This window comes from Numida meleagris, chromosome 18, assembly GCF_002078875.1.
Source record: "Numida meleagris isolate 19003 breed g44 Domestic line chromosome 18, NumMel1.0, whole genome shotgun sequence".
In the NCBI taxonomy this organism is placed as follows: Eukaryota; Metazoa; Chordata; class Aves; order Galliformes; family Numididae; genus Numida; species Numida meleagris.
In genome coordinates, this window is record NC_034426.1 from 789,534 (window position 1) to 813,572 (window position 24,039).

At 63.0% G+C, this 24,039-nt stretch overlaps 2 protein-coding genes across 4 annotated transcripts; both read left to right on the plus strand.

The window, feature by feature from the left end:
* On the plus strand, window positions 1,318-7,455 carry LIMK1 (LIM domain kinase 1). Its single transcript, XM_021415423.1, has 15 exons — window positions 1,318-1,675; window positions 2,969-3,107; window positions 3,242-3,351; window positions 3,425-3,631; window positions 4,119-4,224; window positions 4,300-4,484; window positions 4,563-4,746; window positions 4,857-4,943; window positions 5,375-5,506; window positions 5,591-5,650; window positions 5,732-5,797; window positions 5,889-6,045; window positions 6,113-6,168; window positions 6,249-6,406; window positions 6,501-7,455. Exons 1-15 carry the CDS (start codon window positions 1,626-1,628, stop codon window positions 6,685-6,687), a joined length of 1,884 nt encoding a protein of 627 aa, XP_021271098.1. The 5' UTR covers window positions 1,318-1,625; the 3' UTR covers window positions 6,688-7,455.
* Window positions 8,051-23,978, plus strand: LOC110407590 (septin-4-like). 3 transcript variants are annotated; one of them, XM_021415417.1, is made up of 14 exons: window positions 8,053-9,334; window positions 9,496-9,540; window positions 9,761-9,768; window positions 15,385-15,678; window positions 15,853-15,946; window positions 16,018-16,104; window positions 16,836-16,959; window positions 17,181-17,315; window positions 17,407-17,524; window positions 17,790-17,891; window positions 18,258-18,354; window positions 18,470-18,632; window positions 20,090-20,189; window positions 20,437-23,978. In XM_021415417.1, exons 1-14 carry the CDS (start codon window positions 8,155-8,157, stop codon window positions 20,494-20,496), a joined length of 2,607 nt encoding a protein of 868 aa, XP_021271092.1. In that variant the 5' UTR covers window positions 8,053-8,154; the 3' UTR covers window positions 20,497-23,978. The 3 variants fall into 3 exon arrangements, with proteins under 3 accessions (XP_021271093.1, XP_021271092.1, XP_021271094.1); XM_021415418.1 differs by lacking the exons at window positions 20,090-20,189; window positions 20,437-23,978 and adding an exon at window positions 19,017-19,137 and having other exon boundaries at window positions 8,051-9,334; XM_021415419.1 differs by lacking the exons at window positions 8,053-9,334; window positions 9,496-9,540; window positions 9,761-9,768 and adding an exon at window positions 11,395-11,452.

Consider the following 24,039-nt stretch of genomic DNA (forward strand, 5'->3'; position numbering starts at 1 on the left):
TCTACACTCACGCTCTCCCCATGCTGCACCCCTGCCCAGCCCGCACCCCTTCTGCACCCCACAACCCTCTGCACCCATCAGCCTGCATCCCGCCATAAACCCCACATCCTTCCCTGCACCCCACACACGCTCTGCACCCCCCCTGCATCCCGCACCTTCCTGCCTGTACCCCATTCTATCCCGTGTCCCCCCCATGCAGTGCGCCCTGCTGCATCCCGCACCCTGTGCATCCGTGTGTGCATCCTGCACCCTGTGTCCCCGCATCCCTCTGCATCCCCACGTGCACCTGCATCCCCCCATCTTGCCTCCCGTCCATCCCAGCAACCCGTTGTCCCTGTACCCCATCCTGCACCCCTGTGCTGCTGCTGCACCCCGTGTCAGCATCCCATTCTGCACCCCTGCATCGCCAGCACCCGTCCTGCAGCCCCGTGCAGGATGTACGCATACCTGCATGCATCTGATGTCGCGCTGTGCCCCTTTCCATCCTGCCCCTCTTCCATGTACACCCCCTTCGTCCTCCTGCAGCCACCCCACACTGCTGCGTGCCCCACGTTGCTCCTCGCAGCCTGGCACCAGCACCCCTCTGTCCCCGTGCACTCCAAACGTCTGTCCTGCAGCTGCATCCCGCTGTGTGTCCATGTCTCCCGCACCCTCCTGCCTGCTGGGCACCCCCACACCTCATCTCCCTGTGCCTCCCTGCACCCCAAAGCTTCCTCTTGTGCCGAGCACCCCCATACTGTCCTGGTGTCTCTTCCAGGGATCTCTGTGTCCCCCATGCATCACCTCCTGCCCCACTGCTGTCCCCTGCGTGCCCCATGTCCCCCCGGCCCCCTTCCTCATCAACCCATTTCCCACCGTGTCCCCAGTGCTGTGCCAGCCCCGTGTCCTGCTGTCACCCCCTGTTCCCCAGTGTCCCCCTGGTACCACCCAGCACCTTGGGGATGTGCGTTGCCATGGTAGGGGGGTAGAGGACACCCAGCCCCCTGCCCGGAGGACGGTCCTGCTGGGCACCCCGTGGCAGTGGTGCTGCCATCAACCCCATCCCCAGCACTGGGGACACAAGCGCGGTGACCTTGTCCCCGCATTGGAAAGCCTGGGGGAATCGATCCATCGATCGATGGGGGACCGGGGGGGGGTGGCTTTGGTGGCAGAGGGGCAGCAGGAGCACGTGGCGGGGACGTGACGGCGTGCAGGGTGACAGCCCCGTCCCCTAGGGACCGACCTGCCCGTGTGTGCGAGCTGCGGCCAGGGCATCTTCGATGGGCAGTACCTGCAGGCGCTGAACGCCGACTGGCACGCCGACTGCTTCAGGTGGGACCCGCGGCGCAGCGACAACGGTGACACCGGGGCACAGAGGTGACGCTGAGCCTCACCCGGGGCTCTGCCACTCGTGTCGTGTCCCACGCGATCGTGTCCCGCCTTCCTGCCCCCGGGGTGTGGAGGGACCGCGTGGCCGTGTGGTGGGGGCTGATGTCACTGTCCCGTCTCTCCCCGCTTCCTCTTTGTCGTGCGCTCTCCCCGCGGTGGGAGCTGGCGGAGGAAGTTGGGGACCGGGGACGTGGGGGCGGCCCAGAGCTGGGGGGTGACAGGGGGGGCAGGACGGTCCCTGTCCCTGTGCCCAGACGATGCTGGCAGCTGTGCTGAGGAAGAGCCGTGCCCTGAGCGCCGGAGCCAAGTAAGGGGGGGGGTTGGGATGGGGGTTCTCGTGTCCTCTCCCCACTCCATGGGGTGCCGTTCCTCATCCGGGGTGCGCTGCTTCCCTGGAGCTGGGATGGGTGGAGGGATGGATGGATGGACAGGTGAATGGACAGATCCGCCAGCCCCATGAAGGCAGCCCTGTGGGGCAGCTGGATCCGGCCTCTGCCCCCTCCCCCCACCCTGGGCTTCCGGCGGCCCGTGGCTGCCTGCAAAAGCCTTCGGCCTCTCCTCCTCCTTCTCCTCCTCCTTGTCCCGGTGTGCAGTTCGGGCTCTGCCATCCCCCGGTGACGGGAGCCCGGTGCCTGCTGCTCCTGCTGCCATGGGGAAGTTGGGGCAGTGGGGGAAGCGTGCTCTTTCGGAGGCTGTGGCAGCCAGAAGGGAGCGTGACGCGTGCCGTGTGCCCCCCGTTCCGGTGCTGTTTTCCCCCGCGGTCCCCGTGTCGTGCCGCCTCCCCCGGTCCCCACCAGGCGCCGCGGCCGCCCCGTCGGAGCTCAGCGGGAGGGCAGCGGCAGCGAAAGGGTTAAGGGGGCGTGGTCGCGGCGCAGCTCCCCATTGGCTGCCGCCCCCCGGGTGGCGCGGAGCGGCGGAGTCCTCGAACGGTGACGTCATGGGGTGGGGAAACTCCGCGCCGTGACGTCACCTCACTCGGGGGGTGTTCCACCTCCGCTCCCCCCGGAGAGAACAGAAGGGGGGGCACTGCGGCGTCGCCCCCGCAGCCTGACACAGCCCCCCCCTCAAATCCACAGCCTTCCTGCAGTGCTCTCATCAACTGCCGCTTGTACATCTCAGCCCCTCTCCCTCCCATGTAATTCAGTGCCCCCCCGCACTCCCCCAGCCCACAGCTTCCTGACCCCCAGCTCACTGCTCCCTATAACTCACCGCTCCTCTGCGTCCTCCTCCATCACTGCATTCCATTAATTCTCTGCTCCTGTCATTCACTGCACCCCCATCATTCACAACCCCCTCTTACACCACTGCCCCCTACATTCCAGGGGTGGGCTGCTTGTGCCCATGCCCACACTCTGCACACAGCAGTGAGAAGCTTGGGGATGACCAGGCTGTGAGTCATGGCAGGGCTGCAGTCCCTTGATGTGAGTGTCACCATGTCATGCTGTCCCCAACCCTCCCACACACCCCCAGGGAGGAAGCGTTGGGAGTTGTGTGTGGGGGGGGGGGGTGACACATGGCAATGAAGGGAAGCAGTGCGCACAGCCAGGCAGGGCTGACACCCTGTGACACCCCCCGGTGTCCCCATGTCCCCGTGCCGCAGGTGCGGTGAGTGCGGGGCCTCGCTGTCCCACCAGTACTACGAGAAGGATGGGCGGCTGTACTGCAAGAAGGACTACTGGGCGCGCTTCGGGGAGCTGTGCCACGGCTGCGCTGAGCAGATCACCAAGGGGCTGGTCATGGTAAGGGGGTGCACCCAGGGGACCCTCAGCTGGGGTTTCTGTTCCTGCGTGGGTTTTGCGGCTGCCGGAGTTCCCCGGTGCACGGGGAGGGGATGGAGGTGTCAGCACGGCAGCACTGATGTCACCGTCTGTAGGTGGCCGGGGAGCAGAAGTACCACCCCGAGTGCTTCAGCTGCCTCAACTGCCGCGCGTTCATCGGGGATGGGGACACCTATGCGCTGGTGGAGCGCTCCAAGCTGTACTGGTAGGTACTGGTGGCAGCAGGGGGACGCTCCGTGCCCCCCCTGTCCCTGTGCCCACCCGGCCCGGCCCCGCAGCGGGCATTGCTATTACCAGATGGTGGTGACGCCGGTCATCGAGCAGATCCTGCCTGACTCGCCAGGCTCCCGCATTCCACACACCGTCACCCTCGTCTCCATCCCCGCCTGCACCGACGGCAAGCGTGGCTTCTCCGTTTCCATTGACCCGCACTGCAGCGCCCAGGGCTGCGGCGCTGAGCACTCGCGCACCGTCCGCGTCCGAGAGTAGGTATCCCGTCCCCACGGTGCCCTGGCACCGAGGTCACACCCCATGGTTGGGTCCCTTCTGCTTTGCCACCCTTTTGGGGAGGGAGGGTGAAGGATGGGGCTGGTGTGGTTCCATCTGCCCATGGTGGCCCATGGGGGCGGTGATGGCTTGTTCCTATCAGGCAAGGGTGGCACCGTGTCAGCGTGTCCCCAACTATCAGCACGGCTTGGAGTGATGTCCTGGGTTCATCTGTCTGCTGGGGGTGGCTGTAGAAACCACTCTTGGGTGCCCCATAAGCTTGGGGTGGCTCGGTGTCTCCATCTAACAGGAGTGCCCCATGGGTACGGTCCCAATGTGTCCCCATCTAGCAGGGATGACCTATGGGAATGGTCCCAGTGTGTCCCCACCCCTCACTGTGACCTGCGGGCAGTGTGCCTGCATGTCCCCACCCAGCAGGGACGCATCCAGTGGGGCTTACCCCCCCGCTGTGTGCTGGCTCTGCAGGGTGGACCCAGACTGCATCAGCCCTGATGTGAAGAACTCCATCCACGTGGGCGACCGCATCCTGGAGATCAATGGCACACCCATCGGCCACGTTCCACTGGACGAGGTAGGCTCCCCCCGTGCTCCCCGGCGTGGCTGTTCCTTGGCGTGCCCCATGCTACCCCGTGTGCTCTGCACCCAGATCGACCTGCTGATCCAGGAGACCAGCCGCCTGCTGCAGCTGACCATTGAGCACGACCCCCACGAGCCCCTGCCCCGCGACTCAGCGCTGCCCTGCAGCCCCCTGCCTGACCCACACAGTCCCCTGCGCTCTCCAGTCCCCGTGCCCCATGGAGACCTTGGCAACATGTGCCAGCGTGCTGTCATGTAAGGCCATCACGTGTCCCCAAGTCTCCCGCTTGATCCCCAGCCACCAGGGTGACCACACGTCTGTCTGTCCTGCAGGAGGAGTTGCAGCACAGACAAGTCACCAGGCTCCAGCTCAGTGGGCTCACCTGCCTCCCAGCGCAAGGACATCGGCCGCTCCGAGTCGCTGCGCGTCGTCTCCCGTGCTCACCGCATCTTCCGCCCCTCTGACCTGATCCACGGCGAGGTGCTGGGCAAGGGCTGCTTTGGCCAGGCCATCAAGGTGCAGTGCCTTGCCATGCCCCTTGTGTTATGAGCATGGGGGTCTCAGCTGTGTGGGGTGGGGATGTGGGTGACGCATCCCCGAGGTGCTAAGAGCCTGCCCTCTGCCAGGTGACGCACAGGGAAACGGGCGAGGTGATGGTTATGAAGGAGCTGATCCGCTTTGACGAGGAGACGCAGAGGACCTTCCTCAAAGAGGCAAGCGAGGCACCTGTGTACCCGGGTGGGGAGTCAAGGGGCAGGATAGTCTGCTGTTATTTTAGGGAAGGTTCAGTTTGGGTATTAGGAGCAATTTCTTCATAGAGTGATGAGGTACTGGCACAGGCTGCCCAGGGAGGTGGTAGGTTCCCTGTCCCTGGAGGTGTTCCAGAACCGTGGGGATGAGGCACTGAGGGATGTGGTCATGGTGGGCATGGTGAGGGTGTGTTGGGGTTGGACTTGGGGATCTTAGTGGTCTTTTCCAACCTTAATGATTGCATGATCCCCCCTTGCTGGATGCTGGGAGTGGTGCTTGGGAGATGCTGGGTCATGGGGCTGGTGGCTGCGTTGCTCTGTAGCCATGTAACCGAGAGTAGTGAGCACAGAGTCACCCTGGGGTGTCCCAGAGCTGACAGTACTGCGGTCCTCAGGTGAAGGTGATGCGCTGCCTGGAGCACCCCAACGTGCTGAAGTTCATCGGGGTGCTCTACAAGGAGAAGCGGCTCAACTTCATCACTGAGTACATCAAGGGGGGCACCTTGCGGGGCCTCATCAAGAGCATGGTGAGTGTGGGGGGAGCGGGCAGGGGGCAGCTCAACCTCCCTCAGCCCATGGCAGGACCCCCATCTGTCTCCTCTTTCTCGCAGGACAGCCACTACCCTTGGAGCCAGCGGGTCAGCTTCGCCAAGGACATCGCTGCTGGCATGGTGAGCCACGCAGGTGTGGGTCTGTGGGGTGGGCTGGGGTGGGCTGCTGGTGGGAGCACCGCTGAGCCCATTCCTCCCCAGGCTTACCTGCACTCCATGAACATCATCCACCGTGACCTCAACTCCCACAACTGCCTGGTGCGGGAGGTGAGTTCCACCATGGCCATCCCACCATGGCCCAGAAATGGGACCAGCCCAATGGCGCTGGCCCTGCACCTCACCTGTCCCCTCCACCCAGAACAAGAGCGTGGTGGTGGCTGACTTCGGGCTGGCGCGGCTGATGGTGGATGAGAAGAACCAACCCGAGCACCTCCAGAGCCTGAAGAAGCCGGACCGCAAGAAGCGCTACACGGTGGTGGGCAACCCCTACTGGATGGCCCCCGAGATGATCAATGGTGGGCATGGCCGGGGCAGGGGACACGTGGGGAGGGAACGGCATGAGCTGACCCATTTCTCCTGCAGGGAGAAGCTACGATGAGAAGGTGGACATCTTCTCCTTCGGCATCGTGCTGTGCGAGGTGGGTGCCGTGCCGCTGTCCGTGGTGCTGCTCCGCCGTACCCGCTGGAACTGATCCCTCCGCCCCTCTCCTCCCCGCAGATCATCGGCCGGGTCAGTGCTGACCCCGACTACCTGCCCCGCACCACCGACTTTGGCCTCAACGTCCGTGGCTTCCTGGAGCGCTACTGTCCCCCTACCTGCCCCCCCAGCTTCTTCCCCATCGCTGTCTGCTGCTGTGACCTGGACCCTGAGAAGCGGTGAGCCCCCCGCGTCCCACGCCCCGCATCCTGCTGGGGGATGCTCACATGGCCGGTGTGGTGACGTGCCACGTGTCCCGCTGTCTGTCTGCAGGCCGTCCTTCAGCAAGCTGGAGCAGTGGCTGGAAACGCTGCGCATGCACCTGGACATCCGCCTCCCACTCAGCTCACAGCTGGAGCAGCTCACCTGCGCCTTCTGGGAGACGCACCGGCGGGGCGAGGGGGGGCTGCCCCCCCACCCTGAGCTCCCCGACACAGCCCCCCACCTGCACCCCCTCTAAACCTGCAGCATCTCCCCTGGCCCGGGGCTGGCCCCCGCGCCCCCCCCAGCACCCTCTGTCCCCAGGAGCTGGCTCTCCCTGGACCGCACAGCCTGCACGGCCCTCCCTGTACATAGGGCCCCCCAGGAGCGAGGGGTGGGGGGGGGACATTTCCCCTCTGCGCTCGCTCAGTGACCACACGGCCCCCCCCTCTGCACACCCGGGGGTCCCCCTGTCCCAGCCCGGAGGTGCCTTGGGTTTCCGTGAACTTGCACTGCAGCACAGTAGGGGCGTCCCTGTCCCCCTCGAGCAGTGGGGGGACACTGTCCCCATCCCCCTCTTCGGATGTCCTCGTGTGCTCACAAGCGGGGACAACCAGGGTGGCACCACGGGGACAGGCACATTGCGCTCCACACGTCCCCACTGCGCCGTGACCACCGTGTTCCTTGGGGGGACCACGCATCCCCCCAGGGCTGAGCCAGGTCCCGGCAGGCGTGGGGACGTCCCGGTCCCCCCAGCGTGGCCGCGCTGTGTGGTGCTTCTCATGCTCTTTATTCAGGTTCATTTTCTGTAAGATATTTAAAGAGAAGAGTTTGTATTATTTTTTCATACGACGTAGTTTGCCATTTGTCACTGCCTCAGTTCTGCTTTACCGAAGGATGAAACTGTGAAGCCTCTCCGCGCACTTTGCCCGGGAAGTCCAACGTGACGTCCTCTGCGGAGGCGGGAAGGGAACTCAAACTGTGATGTACCCCAGCCCTCGGTCAATAAATCCTTCCCTGCTCGCTGCCCGGCCTCCTTGGGACTCGTGCACTCGCATGGGGCTGCCCTAGCCTGGGGGTCCCCACTGGAGCAGGGTGGGACCAGGTGGACCCTGAGGTCCCTGCCACCTCCATCATCCTCTGGTGCTGTGGGTTGCTGCCACCCTGAGATGGGTCCCCGGTTACTGGGGCATCCCTGTCCTGGGAGCGTTTGAGCCCTGGCTGGAGAAGATCTTGATTCCAAGGGAGGGGACAGGCTGGTGGCAGTAGGGTGTCCCCTAGGGATGCTGCAGCTGGACAAGGGACAACACAGCCCTGAGGAAGAGGAGCTTGAGCTCCAGGCTGGCTCCACGTGGTTGACAAGGGAAGACTCGGGCTTACGGCTCCGCTGATGCTCAGGGTCTGGGTCCTTCAAGGCTGTGCTGGTAGCGTGTCCCCTCCACGTGCTGGGAGCACATCCCTGGTTGCTCCTTGGTGAAGAACTGGGGGGACTGAGGGTATCTGGAGAAAAGTGGCGGCTTCATCCCCAGGGAGCAGAACACGGGCTCTTTGAATCTTGTACTCACGATGAAGAAACCCATGGAACTCTTGTCACACCTCCCTTGGTGACATCATGCTGTGCCACTTCTCCCCTCTGGGTGCAGGACACCAGCGCTGTGGGGCTCACGTGTGCCCTGCTCCTTAGGAACAGTTTTCAGCCAACCCGCAGCAACCCCCACACAGCCCCATGGCCCCGAACCCACTGCTGCCACCGGACAGTGTGACACTACAGAGGCCCTCAGCCACCATCCCCCAGCCCGGCAGCAAGGTCCCCATGTCATCCCGTGTCCCTGAGCTGCCCCACGGGCTGCAGGACAGGCTGGGCCAGGGGCAGCCGGTGCCATCAGGCCGCTTGCTGGTGGCCCTGCACCATCCCCTGGGTGACCGGCAGCTGACAGTGGGCAGTCGCCTGCAGCCCGGAGCAGGGCAGGGGCAGAGCGGTGGCCCCTCGGTCACCTTCACACTAAGTGGCCTGTCCAGGGCAGAGTCACCAAGCAGAGGTTGCCCCCTGCACGGCACCCAGGAGGCCACAGCCATCCTTAAGGAGCAGATGACGCAGACGGAGCCCTGCAAGGTGGCTTTGTCCCACCGGGTTGATGCTGGGACCCAGCTGCTCCGAGCCCCCTGTGCCACCTGCCCCATCATCTGCACCCCCAGCCCGCCACCACCTCGCAGCCCCATCACCAACCCCAAAGCGCCCCGCAGAGCCCTGCGGCTCCTTGGGGACAAATCCATTTCCCAATGGAACCAGGACCCCATGGAGCCAGGCTCCTTGTCCCTGCAGCCCCCTCCAGCCCAGCCCGGCAAGGAGCAGAATGAGTGCCTGTGTGTGCTGCACCGCATGGCCAAGCAGCTGCACCGAGGGGCTGAGACAGAGGCGGCACTCCGGCACCCGGCACCTTCCCGGCCGTCACCTCCCACCAGGGACACAGGCACCCAGACCGGCACCGTGCCTGTGTACCCGCACCCCGCTCCCAGGTCCCTTGCAGCCACCTGTGCCTGTTGTCCCCAGCACAGCCCTGCTATCCCCTCATCTTGGAATGCCCGCATCAACAGGGCTCTGCCCAAGCCTGGTCCCAGCTCAGCTTGGTGGCCCCTGCTGCACCCGGAGCACCCTGTCACCCCGCGCCCCGTGTCCCCAGTGATGGAGCCAAGCACCTCCAAGAGCGGCTCTTTGAAGGCGGATGCCATCACAGATGTTCTGACGGGCAGAGGTGGCTTCAGCGAGGATGTGGCACCGTGTGACAGAGCTCCTGCCACCGCTCTGCAGCAGGACAACAGCTCCAAGAGCTTCGTCTGCGGCGCTGATGGTGGGGACGAGGTGGACACAGAGTCGGTGGCTGCCAAATTGAAGACCACTTTTTTGGGTGAGTTTGGGTGGCTGGGGTGAGCAGATGGGGAATATGGTGATGTGTGACCCAGGGACATCCTCGTCCCCTCTGCCCTGCCCTGGGGGCACAACTGGAGGGGACAGCACAGAGCAATGGTCACAAGGAGCTGCTGCTCACTGCCTTTCTCCCCACTGCAGACATGACTGACAAGGGGCACGCCAACATCCTCTGGACCCTGAAAGGTGAGGCAGGAGTCCTCAGCAGTTTTTGTAGGGCCTACGTAAACATGGTGTTTGGGCATCCCTGAGCCATGCCCTGTGCTGGCCCTGACCTGTGCTGGGCAGACATGGGGACAGCTGGAGAGCCCAGCAATCCTCAGCTGATGGAAAATCTTGCTTCTCCCCACCCCGGTGCCATCCTCCACCTGCTCTGGTGCTGACCCATCTCCGGCTGCGGCTCCAGCTGAGGAGGTAAGTGATGACCTGGCAGCACTGCCAGAACCCCTTTGCAGGGGATTTTGGGGCTGGTGACAGGGGATGAAGTGCAGGAGGTCTTGGGGGGTGGCACAGAGCTCACCCCAGGGTTCCCCCACCCCTGGCCCAAGTCTGGGGACATGCTGCAGGGGGACAGCCTGGGGGGCAGCAGGCAGGGAAAGGGTTAATCACCCTGCATCCTGGGATAGGCTCTTTCCATGTTGTTTGGGTTTGGAGGAAGAACAGCTTTGGCAGCGCACGGCCTCATCCCAAAATAACTCAGCCTCCCATGGTAATTACAGAGCGCTGCCCCTCTTGGGCTCGCTGCTTCCCTTCCAGCTGCTGCCGGCTGGGCCAGGCAAGACGAAGTGCTCGGGGTGCTGGGGGCCCTGGGGACTGCCACCTGCCCTCCGTGTCACTGCTGCTCCTCCTGTGTCATCCCTGGACAAGAAAAACCCGGTCAGTGTGGCATCTCCAGGGATGGGGACGTGGCCGCTGTGCCTGGCACTGCCCTGCTCACATAGGGAAAAGGCACAGACCCCACAGGCTCCGTTCCCACCGCGATGTGGCCACTCTGGGGAGACCCAACGCACTTCCCCACCCACGCATGGGCAAAGCGTGACCCCCTTTGGCTCCAGCTGCCACGACATCGCCTGGCCTTGCCCTGCGCATCCCCCCCCTGCTCTGCAGCTGATCCCTTCAGCTTTTAATGCTCTATTTAAAGCCCAGGCTGCAGCTCTGTGGCCACATCCCTCTGACTCTGCCAGGCACCATTCTCCTCCAGCAAGGCCAAATTCCCACTGCCAGAGGCTGAGCACATCACCCACCAGCACAGCTGAGCATGGGCAGCTCATCACAGCAGTGCCCAGTTCCACGCTCCCAGGGGGAACTGCTCCTTGAAGGGCAGCGGGCAGCAGGGCTGAGCATTACCACGGGTAATCCTCGTTAAAGCCACATCTCAGAGGGGAGCACTGACCGTGGGGATTAGGATTGAAGCATCCGTCCTCACCTACCTGCCCTGCCCCACTGCGCTGCCCCATACAGACGGGGACAGGGGCTGCTTATGCTCCCAGTACCCAGTGCCCAGTACCCTGCAATTAGTGTGATCAGTGCGTGTTCCCCAGTGTCTCCCAGCAGTGTTGTTAATGCCAAGTATCCGCCGAGCAGTGCTCAGTACTGGTGCCCATTTCCTGGGGTCTCTCCCTGGCCCTGGGCTGCTCCTTCTCACCAGTACCAGGTGCTGGTGCCAGTGATGGTGCCTCGTACCCAGCGCTGGTGCCCTGTTCTGAGGCTTTGGTGACAGTGCCCCACGCCCAGTGCTTCAGCCCCGTGCCTGGTGCACAGCACACGGCACTGGTGCCAGCACTCAGTCTGTGGCATTGGTGCATTGGGCACGGATGACGCGCAGTTCCCAGTTCCTGGTGCTGGTGCCGGTACTGGTGCCCGATGCCCTGCGTCGGTACATGGTGCCAACACCAGAGTTGGTTCTGGTACAGATGCCCGTGTTGACACCGGTGCCCGGTGCCGGTGCCAGCAGTGATGCCGCCGTCGGTGCCGCCCCGGCCCGCCCCCGCCCCGCCCCGCCGGCTGCCGTTCCGCTAATCCCGGCGGCGGGGCCCGGCCGTGCCGCTCTCAGCCGCCGCTCCCGGTCGGCGCCCGCCCCGCGCGGGCCGCAGCCATGGTAAGGAGGGCGGCGGGGGGAGGGCACGGCACACGGGACGCGGCACACGGGACACGGGACCGCCGCATCCCGGCGCTGCCGCATCCCGGTGCCCTCCGTGAAGGTGACGGTGCCGCGGGGGCGGAGCGGGCCGGGCCGGGCCCTCCGGTGCCGCAGCGGGGCGGGGGGGGGAAGGGGCGGCCCGGCCGGACCTGCCCGCTGCGGGAGGAGCACGGGAGATGTGAGGCGGAGGGGGAGCGCTGCACGTTGCTCCTCGCCGTGGCATCCTAACACTTCCACCTGCGCCCCGTTATCTGCGGAACCCCCGGGTCGGGGAGGGCAGCGGCTGCCCCGGCACCGCCACCTCCCGGTCACCCCTCGGTCACCCCCCGGTCACCCCCGGAGCCGCGGCCCCGAGCGGTCCCTCCAGATCCCTGCGCCGGAACCCCGCGTCCCGCGCCGGTGGCACCGCTCCTCCGCCCCGCTGCCGGCGGAGGGGTCCCCGCGGTCCCCGTAAGGAAGCCGTGCCCGGGATGGGAGGGCGGTCCCCGTGGCACCGGGACGGGTGGGGACGGCGCTGCGGCCACCGTGGGAACGGAGCGGCACATTCCTGCGGCGCGGGACGCGGGGAGAGGGGAGGGAAGGGAGGCCGGAGGAGCGCGGCGGTCCCGTGGAGAGCCCTCCCCAAACGGTGCCGGATGGGCCTGGGGGGCGGACGGAGCCAAGGGACGCCCCATCCCCTCTGCCGAGCCACCCGCTCCCGGCCACGTCGGGGCCGCTTCGGGCTCTGAGCGCGCTCAGTGCTCCTGCTCGCCTCCCTCCGCTCCGGGCTGCGGTGCGATGAGCGGTCCGTACCGGAGCGCTGCGCTGCTTCCAGCCCGGGAGGCCCCGATGTCATCCCCATGCTGCGGCACCGCCGTGCTGCCCTGCGCTCCCGGCCCGGTCATTCCTGCGGCTCCGGAAAGGTGCCCCGAGGGAAGGGCTGCACCGGGGCGATGCGTGGGAAGGGGCTTCTCGCGTGGTCCTCTGCCCGATGCCATCACCCTGCCCAGAGCTGGGCACCATCCCTCTGCCCGATCCTGCGCCCTGCTCCTCACCTGTGTTTACCATGTCCAAGGTGAGTCCCAGCCCTGGAAACGCTCTCAGTCCCGTCACTGCCTCTCCGGGCTGCCCAAGCCCAGACGATGCAGCCTGAGGATGGGTTTCCCAACAGAGCTACCACCGACGGGGTGGGAGGTGAGAGCTGGAAGTGAGAAATTCTGATTTTAGGGTAGTGGCGGCAGCTGGGAGCTCCCGGCACAGCTCAGTGACGTGTGGCTGCAGACCAGGTGCTGGCTGCCTTGAGAAGGGACACAGGGACAGTTGAGCTCCCTGAGCTGCTCCCAGGATAACTGCACTTCGTGGGGGTGATGGGGGTGGGGAAGCCGTGGGGATGGGTTATGGGGAAGCCTCCTGCAGTTTGCAGGGAGCACAGAGGATGTGGATGCTGGGTGCAAGCAGTGGTGGATGGCAGGGTGACGGGGGTGTTGGTGGCCCCACGTGCCACTGTCGCGATGCGGGGAGTCGTGTGCGCAGGGCTGTGACACGGTTGGATGTCACCTTTAGGTGAGATGCAGGGGTAGAGTGCAGTGCGGATCTCAGGGTGCCCACATTCTGGGTGCAAAGCTTCCCCACAGCAGCCCGGGGAGGCTGAGGGGAGCAGCTGGGTGTGGGGATGCTCACCGTGGCTCTCCCAGTGCAGGTTTTGCTGCCCCAGTGCCCCTGCAGCCTCCCCCCTCGCAGCCCTCGAGCTGTCACCTGCGGGAAGGTGCGATGCGGGGTGGCAGGCGGGGACGAGGCAGCAAGTGCCGCCTCGCTGGAGCTGCCAGCGCGTGCAGCAGGGCGTGTAATCCGCTTAAGGGGCACGGAGCAGCGCCGTAAATCCCCACTCACAGGTGGGACAGTCAGGGCCTTGTGGCAGCGATGCTGCCAGAGCTCAGCATGAGATCCTGTGTGGCAGCTCTGCATTATGGGGTGCTGAGGGTGGGAGCACCACTCCCTACCCGTCCCCTCTGCACCTACAGCCCCATCATTCAGCTCTCCCCCCTCCACCTCCCTGGCGCTTTGGGGCTTTTTAGCACTTTCCCAGCTAAGCCAGGCAAGCGAAGCGTGCCCAGCCCCGTGCCCAATGCATCTCGACATGCATCAAGGCAAATCAGCGTTGGGCTGATGGGAGCAGACCCCAGCCCTGACAGCTCGGGCTGCTGCCCTGTGGGGGACCCGTGAGCGCTTGGGTTAACCCCTGAGGATGAGGTGAGCAGCAGAGAGGTGTTTCTCTGTGGATAGAGGTGTTTGGCATGGAGGTGTTGCTTTTGGGATGGATGTCCCGCTCAGCCTGAGGCGTGCAGGGGAGTCAGGCAGCCCTGTTTCCCTCCCTCCCACTCATATCCCTGGCCAGTGATGCTTTATGGCCCTTGCCACCCCTAGAGCTGCTCTCCTGCCCCATAGCTGGGCTCGCTCTGCTCCCCGTATCCCAGGGCTCCCCTGTGCCCCTCGTGCTGCTCCTGATCCTCCCCAGAGCCATGCCTGGGTGCTGAGGGCGCTGGGTGCCTGTGCAGGGTGGAGTTATGCTAATGCTCCTCCTGTCCCTCCCTGAGCCTGGGCGCAGCCCATGCCACTCACAGCATCTCCCCGCCACGGGTGACAGCGGCTGGGCCATGGCCACCTGCCCCGAGCTGCAGCCTCTGCAGGAGGTACGGGGGGGAGAGGGGGCAGACATGGGTGGGGAGCACAGTGGGAACCCTCACCTGGCTGGAGGGAGCTGGGGAATGTGCCGCAGCTCTGTTCCCAAGACAGCCCTGCTTGGGGACGTGCTCGCTGCAGGGTCCCCAAGGATGCGGTGCAGCCCCTCATGGCATTACAGAGCTCTGTGCTGGGGAGGGGACCCCCAAGGGCCACTGGGGCAGTGGGGTTGGTAGTGGTTGGGGGCAGAGAGCACTGTCAGCTATCCCTGTGCAGTCCCCAGATGGGCATCGTGCCCTCAGCGCACTGATCAGGGTGAGGATGCTGCAATCGCAGGGACACACTGAGCGCTGCTGACACGCTGGGGTTGGGGGGGGACTGCAGGGGCCCTTCAGCCCCTCGATGGGGTCACCGCTGTCCCCATTCTGGTGGCTGTGGGGGTGCTGGGCAGCAAGGGGCAGCTAAGCACATGCATTATGGCCCAGTAGCGACGTGACCTTGTTTCCAGCCCACTGACTTGGCGTGCCTCGCCTCGCCTCCGGCAGAGACATAGGACACAACAGGGGGAATGTGTGTTCCATGGTGGGCTTTCACCTTGAGACCCCAAGGTGCCATCCTATGGAGTGGGAGCTCCTCAAGGCCCTCCATGCCCCCTCATTTGGGGCCACCTTATAGGGCCAGGGATCCTATGGTGATGACCATGGGGGACCACGCGCAGACTCCTCCCTCCCTAAGGTCCCCCACACTGGGCTGCAGGGCTGTCATCTCTCATCTCTCTTGTTGCTCTCTCCCTCCTTCCCTGGTGCACCTTTCCCTCACAGCCGCACATGGGGGTACTGCCAGAAGACCCCAAGGAGCGTGCGGGTGCCCAGGGCTCCCCCAGGGCCAGGGGGGACAGCCCCCACCCGTGTCCCCAGGAGTTCCAGGAGCCAGCTGACCTCCCCATGCAGCAAGCTGTAAGCGCCCGCACTGCCTGCTGCATGGCACTGCGCTGTCCCTGCTCTGTCCCCATGCCTGTCCCGGGGCTGGCACTATTGTCCCTTTCTTTTGTCCCCAAGGTGTCCCTGCCTTGGGGTGCATGAGGCTGACAGCGGAGGGCTGGGATTCTGATGTTGTGTTGAATTGGGACCCCCGTGGCACAGAGCCATCACAGTGTGGTGCCACCGTGGTGCCACCGTGGCATGGCACTGCCACCACAGCCATCCCCTCTCTCCTCGTCCCTTCCCTCCCAGATCAAGCGCTTCCTGAAGGAGGACTCAGAAGAGGCTGAGCTCACCCAGTTCCTCAGGGACTGCCCTCCTGCTGACAGCCCCTACAAAGTGGAGCCCACGGAGGGCCGGCGGGACCCCGGCCACCCCCTCTGCGGGAGGGCCCCCAGCGAGGAGCCAGCCGATGAGCACAACACGCAGTCCTTCTCTCGCCCCCGGCCCCTGGACCCCCAGCAGCTCATCATGGCCCCCCCGCCGCCCAGCCCCTCACGGCCGCGCAGCCCCTGGGGGCAGCTGGACCCCTATGACTCCTCCGAGGTGCGGTGAGCCCCTGGGGTGCAGGGATGGTAGAGGGGATGGAGGAGTCACTGTGGGATGTGCGGCCAACCCGGGGGGTCCTATGATGCTGTGACCCCATGGGACCCCCTTGGGATTGCCCGGTGGGCACAATCCCATGGAGAGCACGCTGTCCCATGTCCCCTCTGCCCACAGGATGACAAGGAGTACGTGGGCTTTGCCACGCTTCCCAACCAGGTCCATCGCAAGTCAGTGAAGAAGGGCTTTGACTTCACACTGATGGTGGCAGGTAGGGATGGCGCGGTGGCCAGAGCGGGGACAGTGACCTGAGTGTCCCCTCACCACTTCCTGTCACTGCAGGGGAATCCGGGCTGGGCAAATCCACTCTCGTCAACAGCCTCTTCCTGACAGACATGTACAGGGACCGCAAGCTCCTCAATGCTGAAGGTAGGGCAGCAGGGAGGGGACGCGGATGGGGTCTCAGGAACCATCCCCAGCCATGCTCCTCCAAGCTGGCAGCTCCTCTCTGCCACAGCTGGGCTCCTCCGGTCCCCTACACCCATGTTTGTCACTTGTGGGCTTTCCCCAAAGGAAGAAGCAGGCGCAGGGCTCTGCCAAGGCAGTGGGGTCCCCTGGCATGGGTTTGTCCCAGAGCAGTGGCAGAACAAAGCCCGGCTTGTTGGGGCTCGCGGGGCGCTGGGGACAGTCAGGTCCGGGGCGCAGTGCCACGTGGCCTCGTGAATTGAAATACAATCCCAATCCCCGGGATCCGGCAGAGTTATTGGATTTGTGTCAGTTGCTAGGAGCAATTTGCAGCCTCAGTGAATGCACGCATGGCTACACACAATAGTAGCATCCTCGGGGACATGGGATGTGAGGACACAGCGTGAGGGCTCCCATTGGTGTGGTGTTTAAAAGCCAGGGACACAAAGCACCCGCGATGTGCCTGGGTTTGGTGCCCATGGTGACCAGGACATGGGGACACTGGGAGCCTGGTGGTGTCCCATGTCCCCAAGGGCTGGGTCTGACTCAGGGGCTGTAACATCTCCTTGTGTCACTGCCATCCCATCACGGGGATTGTGCTGAGTGCAGTGCCATTGTGGCTGTGAGCACATCTCGCTCATCCCCACCTCTTGTATGGAATACCTGCACCATCCCCATGTCTCCCATCCCTGCAGAGCGCATCACGCAGACGGTGGAGATCACCAAGCACGTGGTGGATATTGAGGAGAAGGGCGTTAAGCTGCGCCTGACCATCGTGGACACGCCAGGCTTCGGTGATGCTGTCAACAACACTGAGTGGTGCGACCCAGGGTGCATCCCCAGCGTGGGGAGGGGGACAGGGCATCCCCGAGGATGGGGATGTGGGGATGGGGATGTGGATGCTGGCGGCCCCCAGCTGCTGTGGCTTGCACTGTCCTTGGGTCATGATGCTGACCCTAGGAGGAGGTGTTGAGCCTGGAGATGGTGAGGCTGGGGTTGGGGAAGGGCCTTGGGGTGGTCATCTCCCTCCCATCCCACAGCTGGAAGCCGGTGGCTGACTACATCGACCAGCAGTTTGAGCAGTACTTCCGCGACGAGAGCGGCCTCAACCGCAAAAACATCCAGGACAACCGTGTACACTGCTGCATCTACTTCATCTCGCCCTTCGGCCACGGGTAGGGGTACCCCCATCCCCTGTCTGCCTGGGGCTGGCAGCAGCGATGGGAGGGACAGGGAAGGGCTTGGGGCTCACGGAGCTTCCCACAGCCTCCGGCCCCTGGACGTGGAGTTCATGCGGGCACTGCACCAGCGCGTGAACATCGTGCCCGTGCTGGCCAAGGCCGACACCTTGACGCCTGCTGAGGTGGAGCGCATGAAGAACAAGGTGAGGTCCTGCCCAGGGCTGTCCCCTCATCTTCTGCTTCTCTTGTCTTGTGGCTCTTCCGATGCCCTGCCTGGGCTCTGCGTGGAGCATCCTCCATGTTCCCAGCAGTGACAGTCTCCAAGGACATGTCTCTTTGGGGGTGGTGGGGTGTCTGTGTCACCCAACTTGGGGACAAGTGTGCTGGGTGCGTGGGGGACACGGGGTTTGTGACCCTGTCCCCTCCCGAGGGGAAGAGCTGTGCCATGCACTGGCTGCATGCTTCCAGATCCGGGAGGAGATTGACCACTATGGGATCCGCATCTATCAGTTCCCCGAGTGCGACTCGGATGAGGATGAGGAGTTCAAGCTGCAGGACCAGGCGCTGAAGGTGGGTTGGGATCGTCCAGCACCATGGACAGGGGGCAGAGCCCCACAGACGTGGGGCACCTTGTCCTGGAGGGGATCTGGGGCCAGGCAAGCTGTGTCGCACACCTCACTGATGCTGGACATCCCATGGAGATCCTGCTGGTACCACCTGCAACTTGATGGGATGGGATGGGATGGGGATAGGGATGGGATGGGGAGAGGGATGGGGTTGGGGATGGCGATGGGAAAACCCATGTGATGCTGCCACCCCATAGACAGAGCTCCAGGGTAACAGTGCTGGGTATGGCCGGGGAAATGCCGGTGGAGGGTTGTGGGCCACAGCAGCACGACCAAGCCCTGCTCTAACCCTGTAACCATCCTCTTGCAGGAGAGCATCCCCTTTGCTGTCATCGGCAGCAATACAGTGGTGGAGGCCAAGGGACGGCGTGTCCGTGGACGGCTCTACCCCTGGGGCATCGTGGAAGGTAACGCCATCAGGATGTGTCCCTGCGGGGATGGGGGCATCTCATGCTCCTTCTCCATTATCTGGTTCCCATATGGGTGCGTTTGTGGTCCCCTGACCCCTGGTTTCCCCCTCAGTGGAGAATCCGTCTCACTGTGACTTTGTGAAGCTGCGCACCATGCTGGTGAGGACCCACATGCAGGACCTGAAGGACGTGACACGTGAGACACACTATGAGAACTACCGCACTCAGTGCATCCAGAGCATGACCCGCATGGTGGTGAAGGAGAGGAACCGCAAGTACGGGACTGGGAGTGGGGCTGGGCCATGGGAGGGCTGGGGCAGCCCCTCCTCTCCTTAGGTTGTCCATGGGGTGCCCTGTCCCCAGTGGGTGGCCTTGCCTTGGTGGCTGGAGGGGTGTTGGGTACCTTGTGTGTATGGGCTTTGGGGACAGAGCAGAGCAGGCAGCAGATGCCAGGGCTCTGCTGTCAGTGCCAGCCAGATTGATGGCACTTGCATCCCCGTTAGTGTCTCCAAAACCCAAAGGGTTGCCCCAGAATGTGGGTACCCAGTGGGCTGGTGCGGTGTGGGGGCTCTGTGGGGGGCTTGTCCTTAGCAGTGGGGCAGTCACTGGTGATGGCCGTGGGTGCCCTAAACTTGTCTCTCCATGTGTGCTGGGAGAAGGAGGCAGCCCTCGGCGCTGCGGCTGTGCTGCTCCGACTGCTCTGCAGACTGAGCTGGGGACGCGCCCGTCCCCGCTGCCACCACCACTGTGTCCCCCAGCCCCTCTATAAAGTGCTTGCTGGTACCCAACGCTGTCTTGGTCCTTCTGTGCCCGGCAAGGGCTGTGCAGGAAAGCACTGGGGGGGCTCCTGGGTCAACCCTGCAGCTGCCCACCCATTTCCCAGATTGGCATCTGGTTGCCTGTGGTGCAACACCAATGAGAGGATGCTGTGCCCATGCACTGGGGACACCCAGCTCATATGGGCAAGGTGAGGTTGCAGGGACTCTGTGTGCCACTGTCACCAAGCACCCACCTCCAGCAGCCGAAAGGGCCCATGGGATGGGTGCGCTGGGCACAGCACTGCTGTGTCCCCATCCTATGGCACCCAACGCAAAGCACCTCGTCCTGGGGTGATGCCAGCTCAGGGTGCAGCCACGGCCTCCTTTAAGAAGGGTCCCTGGGGCAGGTTCCCTGGGCTGGTAACATTTCTCAGCCCATGCCTGGTGCCATCCCCATGGCTCCAAAGCAACCTCTGTGGTGAGGAGCTGTGACAATGGGCGGTGGTTTCCCAAAGCAGCTCAGGACGCAGCCAGAAGCCAGCCCTTGCCTCTGCACGCCCACACCTACCCCAGTGCCTTGGGGCAGCTGTCCGCTGCGTCAGCTTCACTGCACCCGTCACCGCTCCGCTTGTCGCTGGCACGCGGTGGCACACGTGACTACTGCGAGTGACAGCGATGTTCCTGCCACGTGTCACCCACCGGGGACCCTCCCCATGCCCTTGTCATGGCAGAAGCCATCGACTCAGTTCACTCCAGTCCTGCCTGGTGGGGTGGCCCCAGGGGGATGTGCTGTGCCACAATGCCTGTCGCCAGTGATGCTCTGGGAAAGCTGCACTGCCAGCGGATGTGGGACACCAGAGTGACAGGGCTGTCCCCAGATCTTGCATGGGGCTGGGAGGTGTTTGGTGAGCTGGGAGAGGAGAGCTCGAGTCTTGGGGGTGGGAGCATCCTCACCTCCTCTCTCTGCCCCGCAGCAAGCTGACACGGGAGAGCGGGACGGATTTCCCCATCCCTGTCATCCCCCCGGTGCCGGACTCGGAAACGGAGAAGCTCATCCGGGAGAAGGATGAAGAGGTGAGCACCAGGCCTCCATTCCTCCCCCCACCGTCCCCATGTGCTTCCCCCAGCCCCGGCAGGGGACACCCTTCCTGCAGTCCCCCACACAGGGTGGGGAAGCATTTGAAGAAAATCATAGTTTTCGCCCCAGAACACAACCCCTGGTAATCCAGACTTGGCAGGCTTGATCAGGGAAGGTGACATGGCCAGGGGAAGCAGACAGCAGTGCCACCTTCCCTGTTGTCACCGCTTTGCTCCCTTCCAGCTGCGACGGATGCAGGAGATGCTGCAGAAGATCCAGAAGCAAATGAAGGACTCCCACTAACCCCCTCCTCCTCCTCCTCCAGCCGTGCCCCACGCGGATCAGAAATGTTTACATCACGCTCCATCCCAGCCAAGCTCTGAGACTCAGTACCAACAACACCTCCCACCTTAAGCTGCTGCAGTATCGCCTTATGGACTTGGGGACGGCGAGGGGATGGGGTGCACTTCCCAGGTTCCCCCAAACACTGTCCTGGCCCCTCCTGCATCCCCTGGGCTGGGTGCAGCATTGTCCCCGTGGCTTTGGCTCCCTCTGTGTCCCCCCACCCCAGGCGGCTCCCAGAGGCCACAACTGCCCTGCTGCCCATGGTCTTGTTCCTATGTCACCTGGGGCTGCCTGCCCATGCTGTGAAGGAAGAGGGAAGGAGAGGACTGGTCCCAGCCCCACAGACTGAGATCTGTACCACTCGGAATGGGGATGGGAGGGAAATTCGGTGACAGAGGGTCAGTGGCTCGTGGGGACTACTGGGTCCAGGGTATTCCATGCCAGCAGAGGAAGTTCTGAAGATCGATGGTGTCCAGTCCTGTGTCCTTGGCACATTCCCTGTCCCCACAGAGCATTGTCCCATGGGAGCATCCCATGCTGGTGCACAGGGAGCCTTGGAGAATCACCATCTCCCCCCAAACACCATCCCTCCCCCCCCAAATCGCCCCCACCCTGTTGGCCCTACAAAGCAAAAATCACTGTCCCAACCCTCAGCAAGAGCTTTGTCCGCCAATGGCATTTTGGCCCCCAGTGCCGCGTGCTTGTCCATTGCGTCACCGTGTCCCCCCGGGCTGTCCCCATCCATGTTGCTTCCTGGCAGAGCACCCCAGCTCCCTGCTTCCCTCGGGCAACGGGGAAAGAAGAAAGAGGACAGTGAGGCTGCGTGGTGGCCCTGAGGGCTGGAGGCAGAGCTGGGGGCATGGGGAAGTGTTCCCCCCCCCAGGCCACCTTCTCTGGTGGGTTTGAGCCTCAGCCCCGCAGTCCCCATGTCATAGTTTGGGTGGCTCAGGCTGGGTGGCACTAGGGACAACGCCAGCAGTGTCCCTGCGTCGGCCACAGCCCGAGGGGTCCCTGTGTCACCTCAGCCGTGAGCAGGGACCTGCAGGCGGGATGAGCGCTTTCCTTTTTTATCTCGCTATTTTCTTACAGAAGAACCTACCTTTGCATGACAGTCATAGATGCATTTATTAAAATATACAAAGAGTATAGGTTTATAAATTCGTATAGAGCTAGTGGAAATATTTTTAACCCCTCCACGGATGTTCTCAATAAATACAGCTGACCTGGCTTGTCTGCACCCATGAGTCACTTCCACGGGCGGGCGCAGGAGGACGGTGATGGATGGCCCTCACACCCCACCCCCTCCTTCCTCCTCCACCTCCCCTTTCACCTTTTATGTGCTCAGGGAACCTCTTCAAGCCCTGCTCCCCTTCTTCCCTTCCGTATATTCCCTGCATCCACGTGGATGGTTAAAGCATGTCCTGGATCAACTGTGCTGAGCTGGCCAGAGGAGTTCCCCAAATGTCCTTGGACAGGAGCTAAGGCCAGCTGTTGTGTTTGCACCACCCAAGAGATGTTGATTCTCTTTTCTTACATGTTTTTTGCTGCCAGAAAGTTGTTACCTCCCCTCTTGTCCTGCTCTTCTGGGCCACTTTGGGCAGGGTCCCTGCAGAAGGGGCAGGAGCTGCTGTGGGCACCCTGACCCCGTTGTCACCCTGCTGCAAAAGGAGGCTGTCCCACTGCCACTCGGAGAGCCTAAAGTCACCTTCATCGATATCTATCATCATAATACCAATACGGGAATGGAAAAGTGCTGGAGTTTCTCTGGCTGCATGATTTCCCTCCTGGAGCGCTCTTTGGTGGCCCTGCCTGCTGCTCCCTGCCCAGGACAGCTGGCCTGTCCACTTGCTGTGGCCTCGGAGCAGCTGACTTGGCCCGGTGCCCCTCACCCAGCTCTGTGCTTACATCCTCAGCAGGAAAACCCCAGCGCTCAAGCTCCGATACCAGTTCCAGCCTGTCTTCCTTCCCTTAGCTCTGCTTCATTTCATGTGATTTTGATCACATCCTTAAAAAAACCCGCACCCACCCAAACCCAGCCTTCCCACAGGCGTTTCCAGGGCAGAGATATTTTAGTGCGGCAAAGTCTCTGATGTGCGTTGATGATGTCCTATTTTAGGTCCCTTGCCAGCGCCGGCACTGTCTGCAGACAGTTGCACTGGAGCTCCCTTCAACCCTTTGGCAACACTCGTGGTGGGAGGAAATGTTTCTGGGAAGGGAGAGGAAATCTCTGCTCCTTGCCCGGTCTGTGCTATCCCTGTGCTTGCTGAAGTTCCATCCAACACCAGCTCTTCCTTCCCAGAGGCCAAGTGGGGGATGGGTCAGCTTTTCAGACGCATTACAGATTTGGGATGCTGTGGCTGAATGTGTTCAGCAAGTGCTCGTGATGAGGCCGGTTGCCTTTGGATCCTCCTCTCCTAATGGAATGGCTTCAGCAGACCCGAAACCACAACTCTGTCGTGTGTGATTGCTCTTCTCCTTCTAAAAAAGGTGGGTGGGGCTCTCCAGAATTACCCTGACATTTGCAAATGGGCCACAATCCATACATGGAAGAAATGTTCACCTTATTTTGGGATTCCTCTGTTCTTTTGCTCAAAACCTTTTCTTTGGGACTTATCACAGCTGACGAAAACCCCCAGTCTAGATGAGTGACTTGACTCCAGTTTCCAAACTACTCCGTGCTTTTTGCAATACATTCTCCGTACCCACAGCCTCACGAAACCCGTCAGAAACATCCGGTGTGATGCACCAGTCCCTGGGCACACACAGCAAATGCAGCCATTCCTTCCCTGCGAGGATGAGGTCACAAGTGACGCCAGCATGAAGTCCAGGGACCGAGTGGCAGTGACAGTGATGATGTCCCCCTGCGGGCAGGGATGGGGTAAACACTGCTGTGTCTCCAGCAGGGACTACAGGCCGCTGCCAGAGGCCTTTGCTGTTGGCTGTATTTGGGGAAACAGCACCATCTATTTGCAGCATTATTTTATGTGTCTTTGTTTGCAGAGAACAAATTGCCTTCTGATGGAGCCAGGTGCCCGTGACCCATCCTCCACTGCCCAGGTCCCAGCGGGGAAGGTGTCACCTGCAGGCCCTCAGCTGGTGCCTGGACTTTGCTCTGAGTTTAGGGGTGGCAGTGGGAGCTGAATGACATGTGTACAAGCAGCAGAGGAGGGAGAAAGCATGAGAGGTCCAAGAAGAGGACTGGGGACTTCATGTGATTTTTGGCCCTGCCCCTTCTCCCCCCTGCAGGGACATTGGGACACCCGTCCCAAGTTCCCCTCCCTCCCCAGCCATACATTTCCCTGTAGCTGCCTCATACTCCTTGGACAGCAGGAGTAGGTTGTGTGCCCTTGCCCCAGTCAGTGACCTTGGCTCTCTGTAGAGCCTTTTTGAGGAGCCATGAGCCCAGGAGATCAAGGGGGAAGAAAGCCAGCCAGCCCATAGCTTTGATCTTGCTGGGAAAGCTGCTCCCACTGCAGTCTGTCCCCAGGTGGGTGAGAGCAG

Coding starts and splice junctions, on each gene's coding strand:
- LIMK1 (XM_021415423.1), top strand. CDS start 1,626: ATGCTGGCAGCTGTGCTGAGGAAGAGCCGTGCCCTGAGCGCCGGAGCC. Junction 3,108..3,241: donor TCACCAAGGGGCTGGTCATG/GTAAGGGGGTGC, acceptor CACCGTCTGTAG/GTGGCCGGGGAGCAGAAGTA. Junction 6,169..6,248: donor TCGGCATCGTGCTGTGCGAG/GTGGGTGCCGTG, acceptor TCCTCCCCGCAG/ATCATCGGCCGGGTCAGTGC.
- LOC110407590 (XM_021415417.1), top strand. CDS start 8,155: ATGGCCCCGAACCCACTGCTGCCACCGGACAGTGTGACACTACAGAGG. Junction 16,960..17,180: donor GCTGTCAACAACACTGAGTG/GTGCGACCCAGG, acceptor CCCATCCCACAG/CTGGAAGCCGGTGGCTGACT. Junction 18,633..20,089: donor GTGAAGGAGAGGAACCGCAA/GTACGGGACTGG, acceptor TCTGCCCCGCAG/CAAGCTGACACGGGAGAGCG.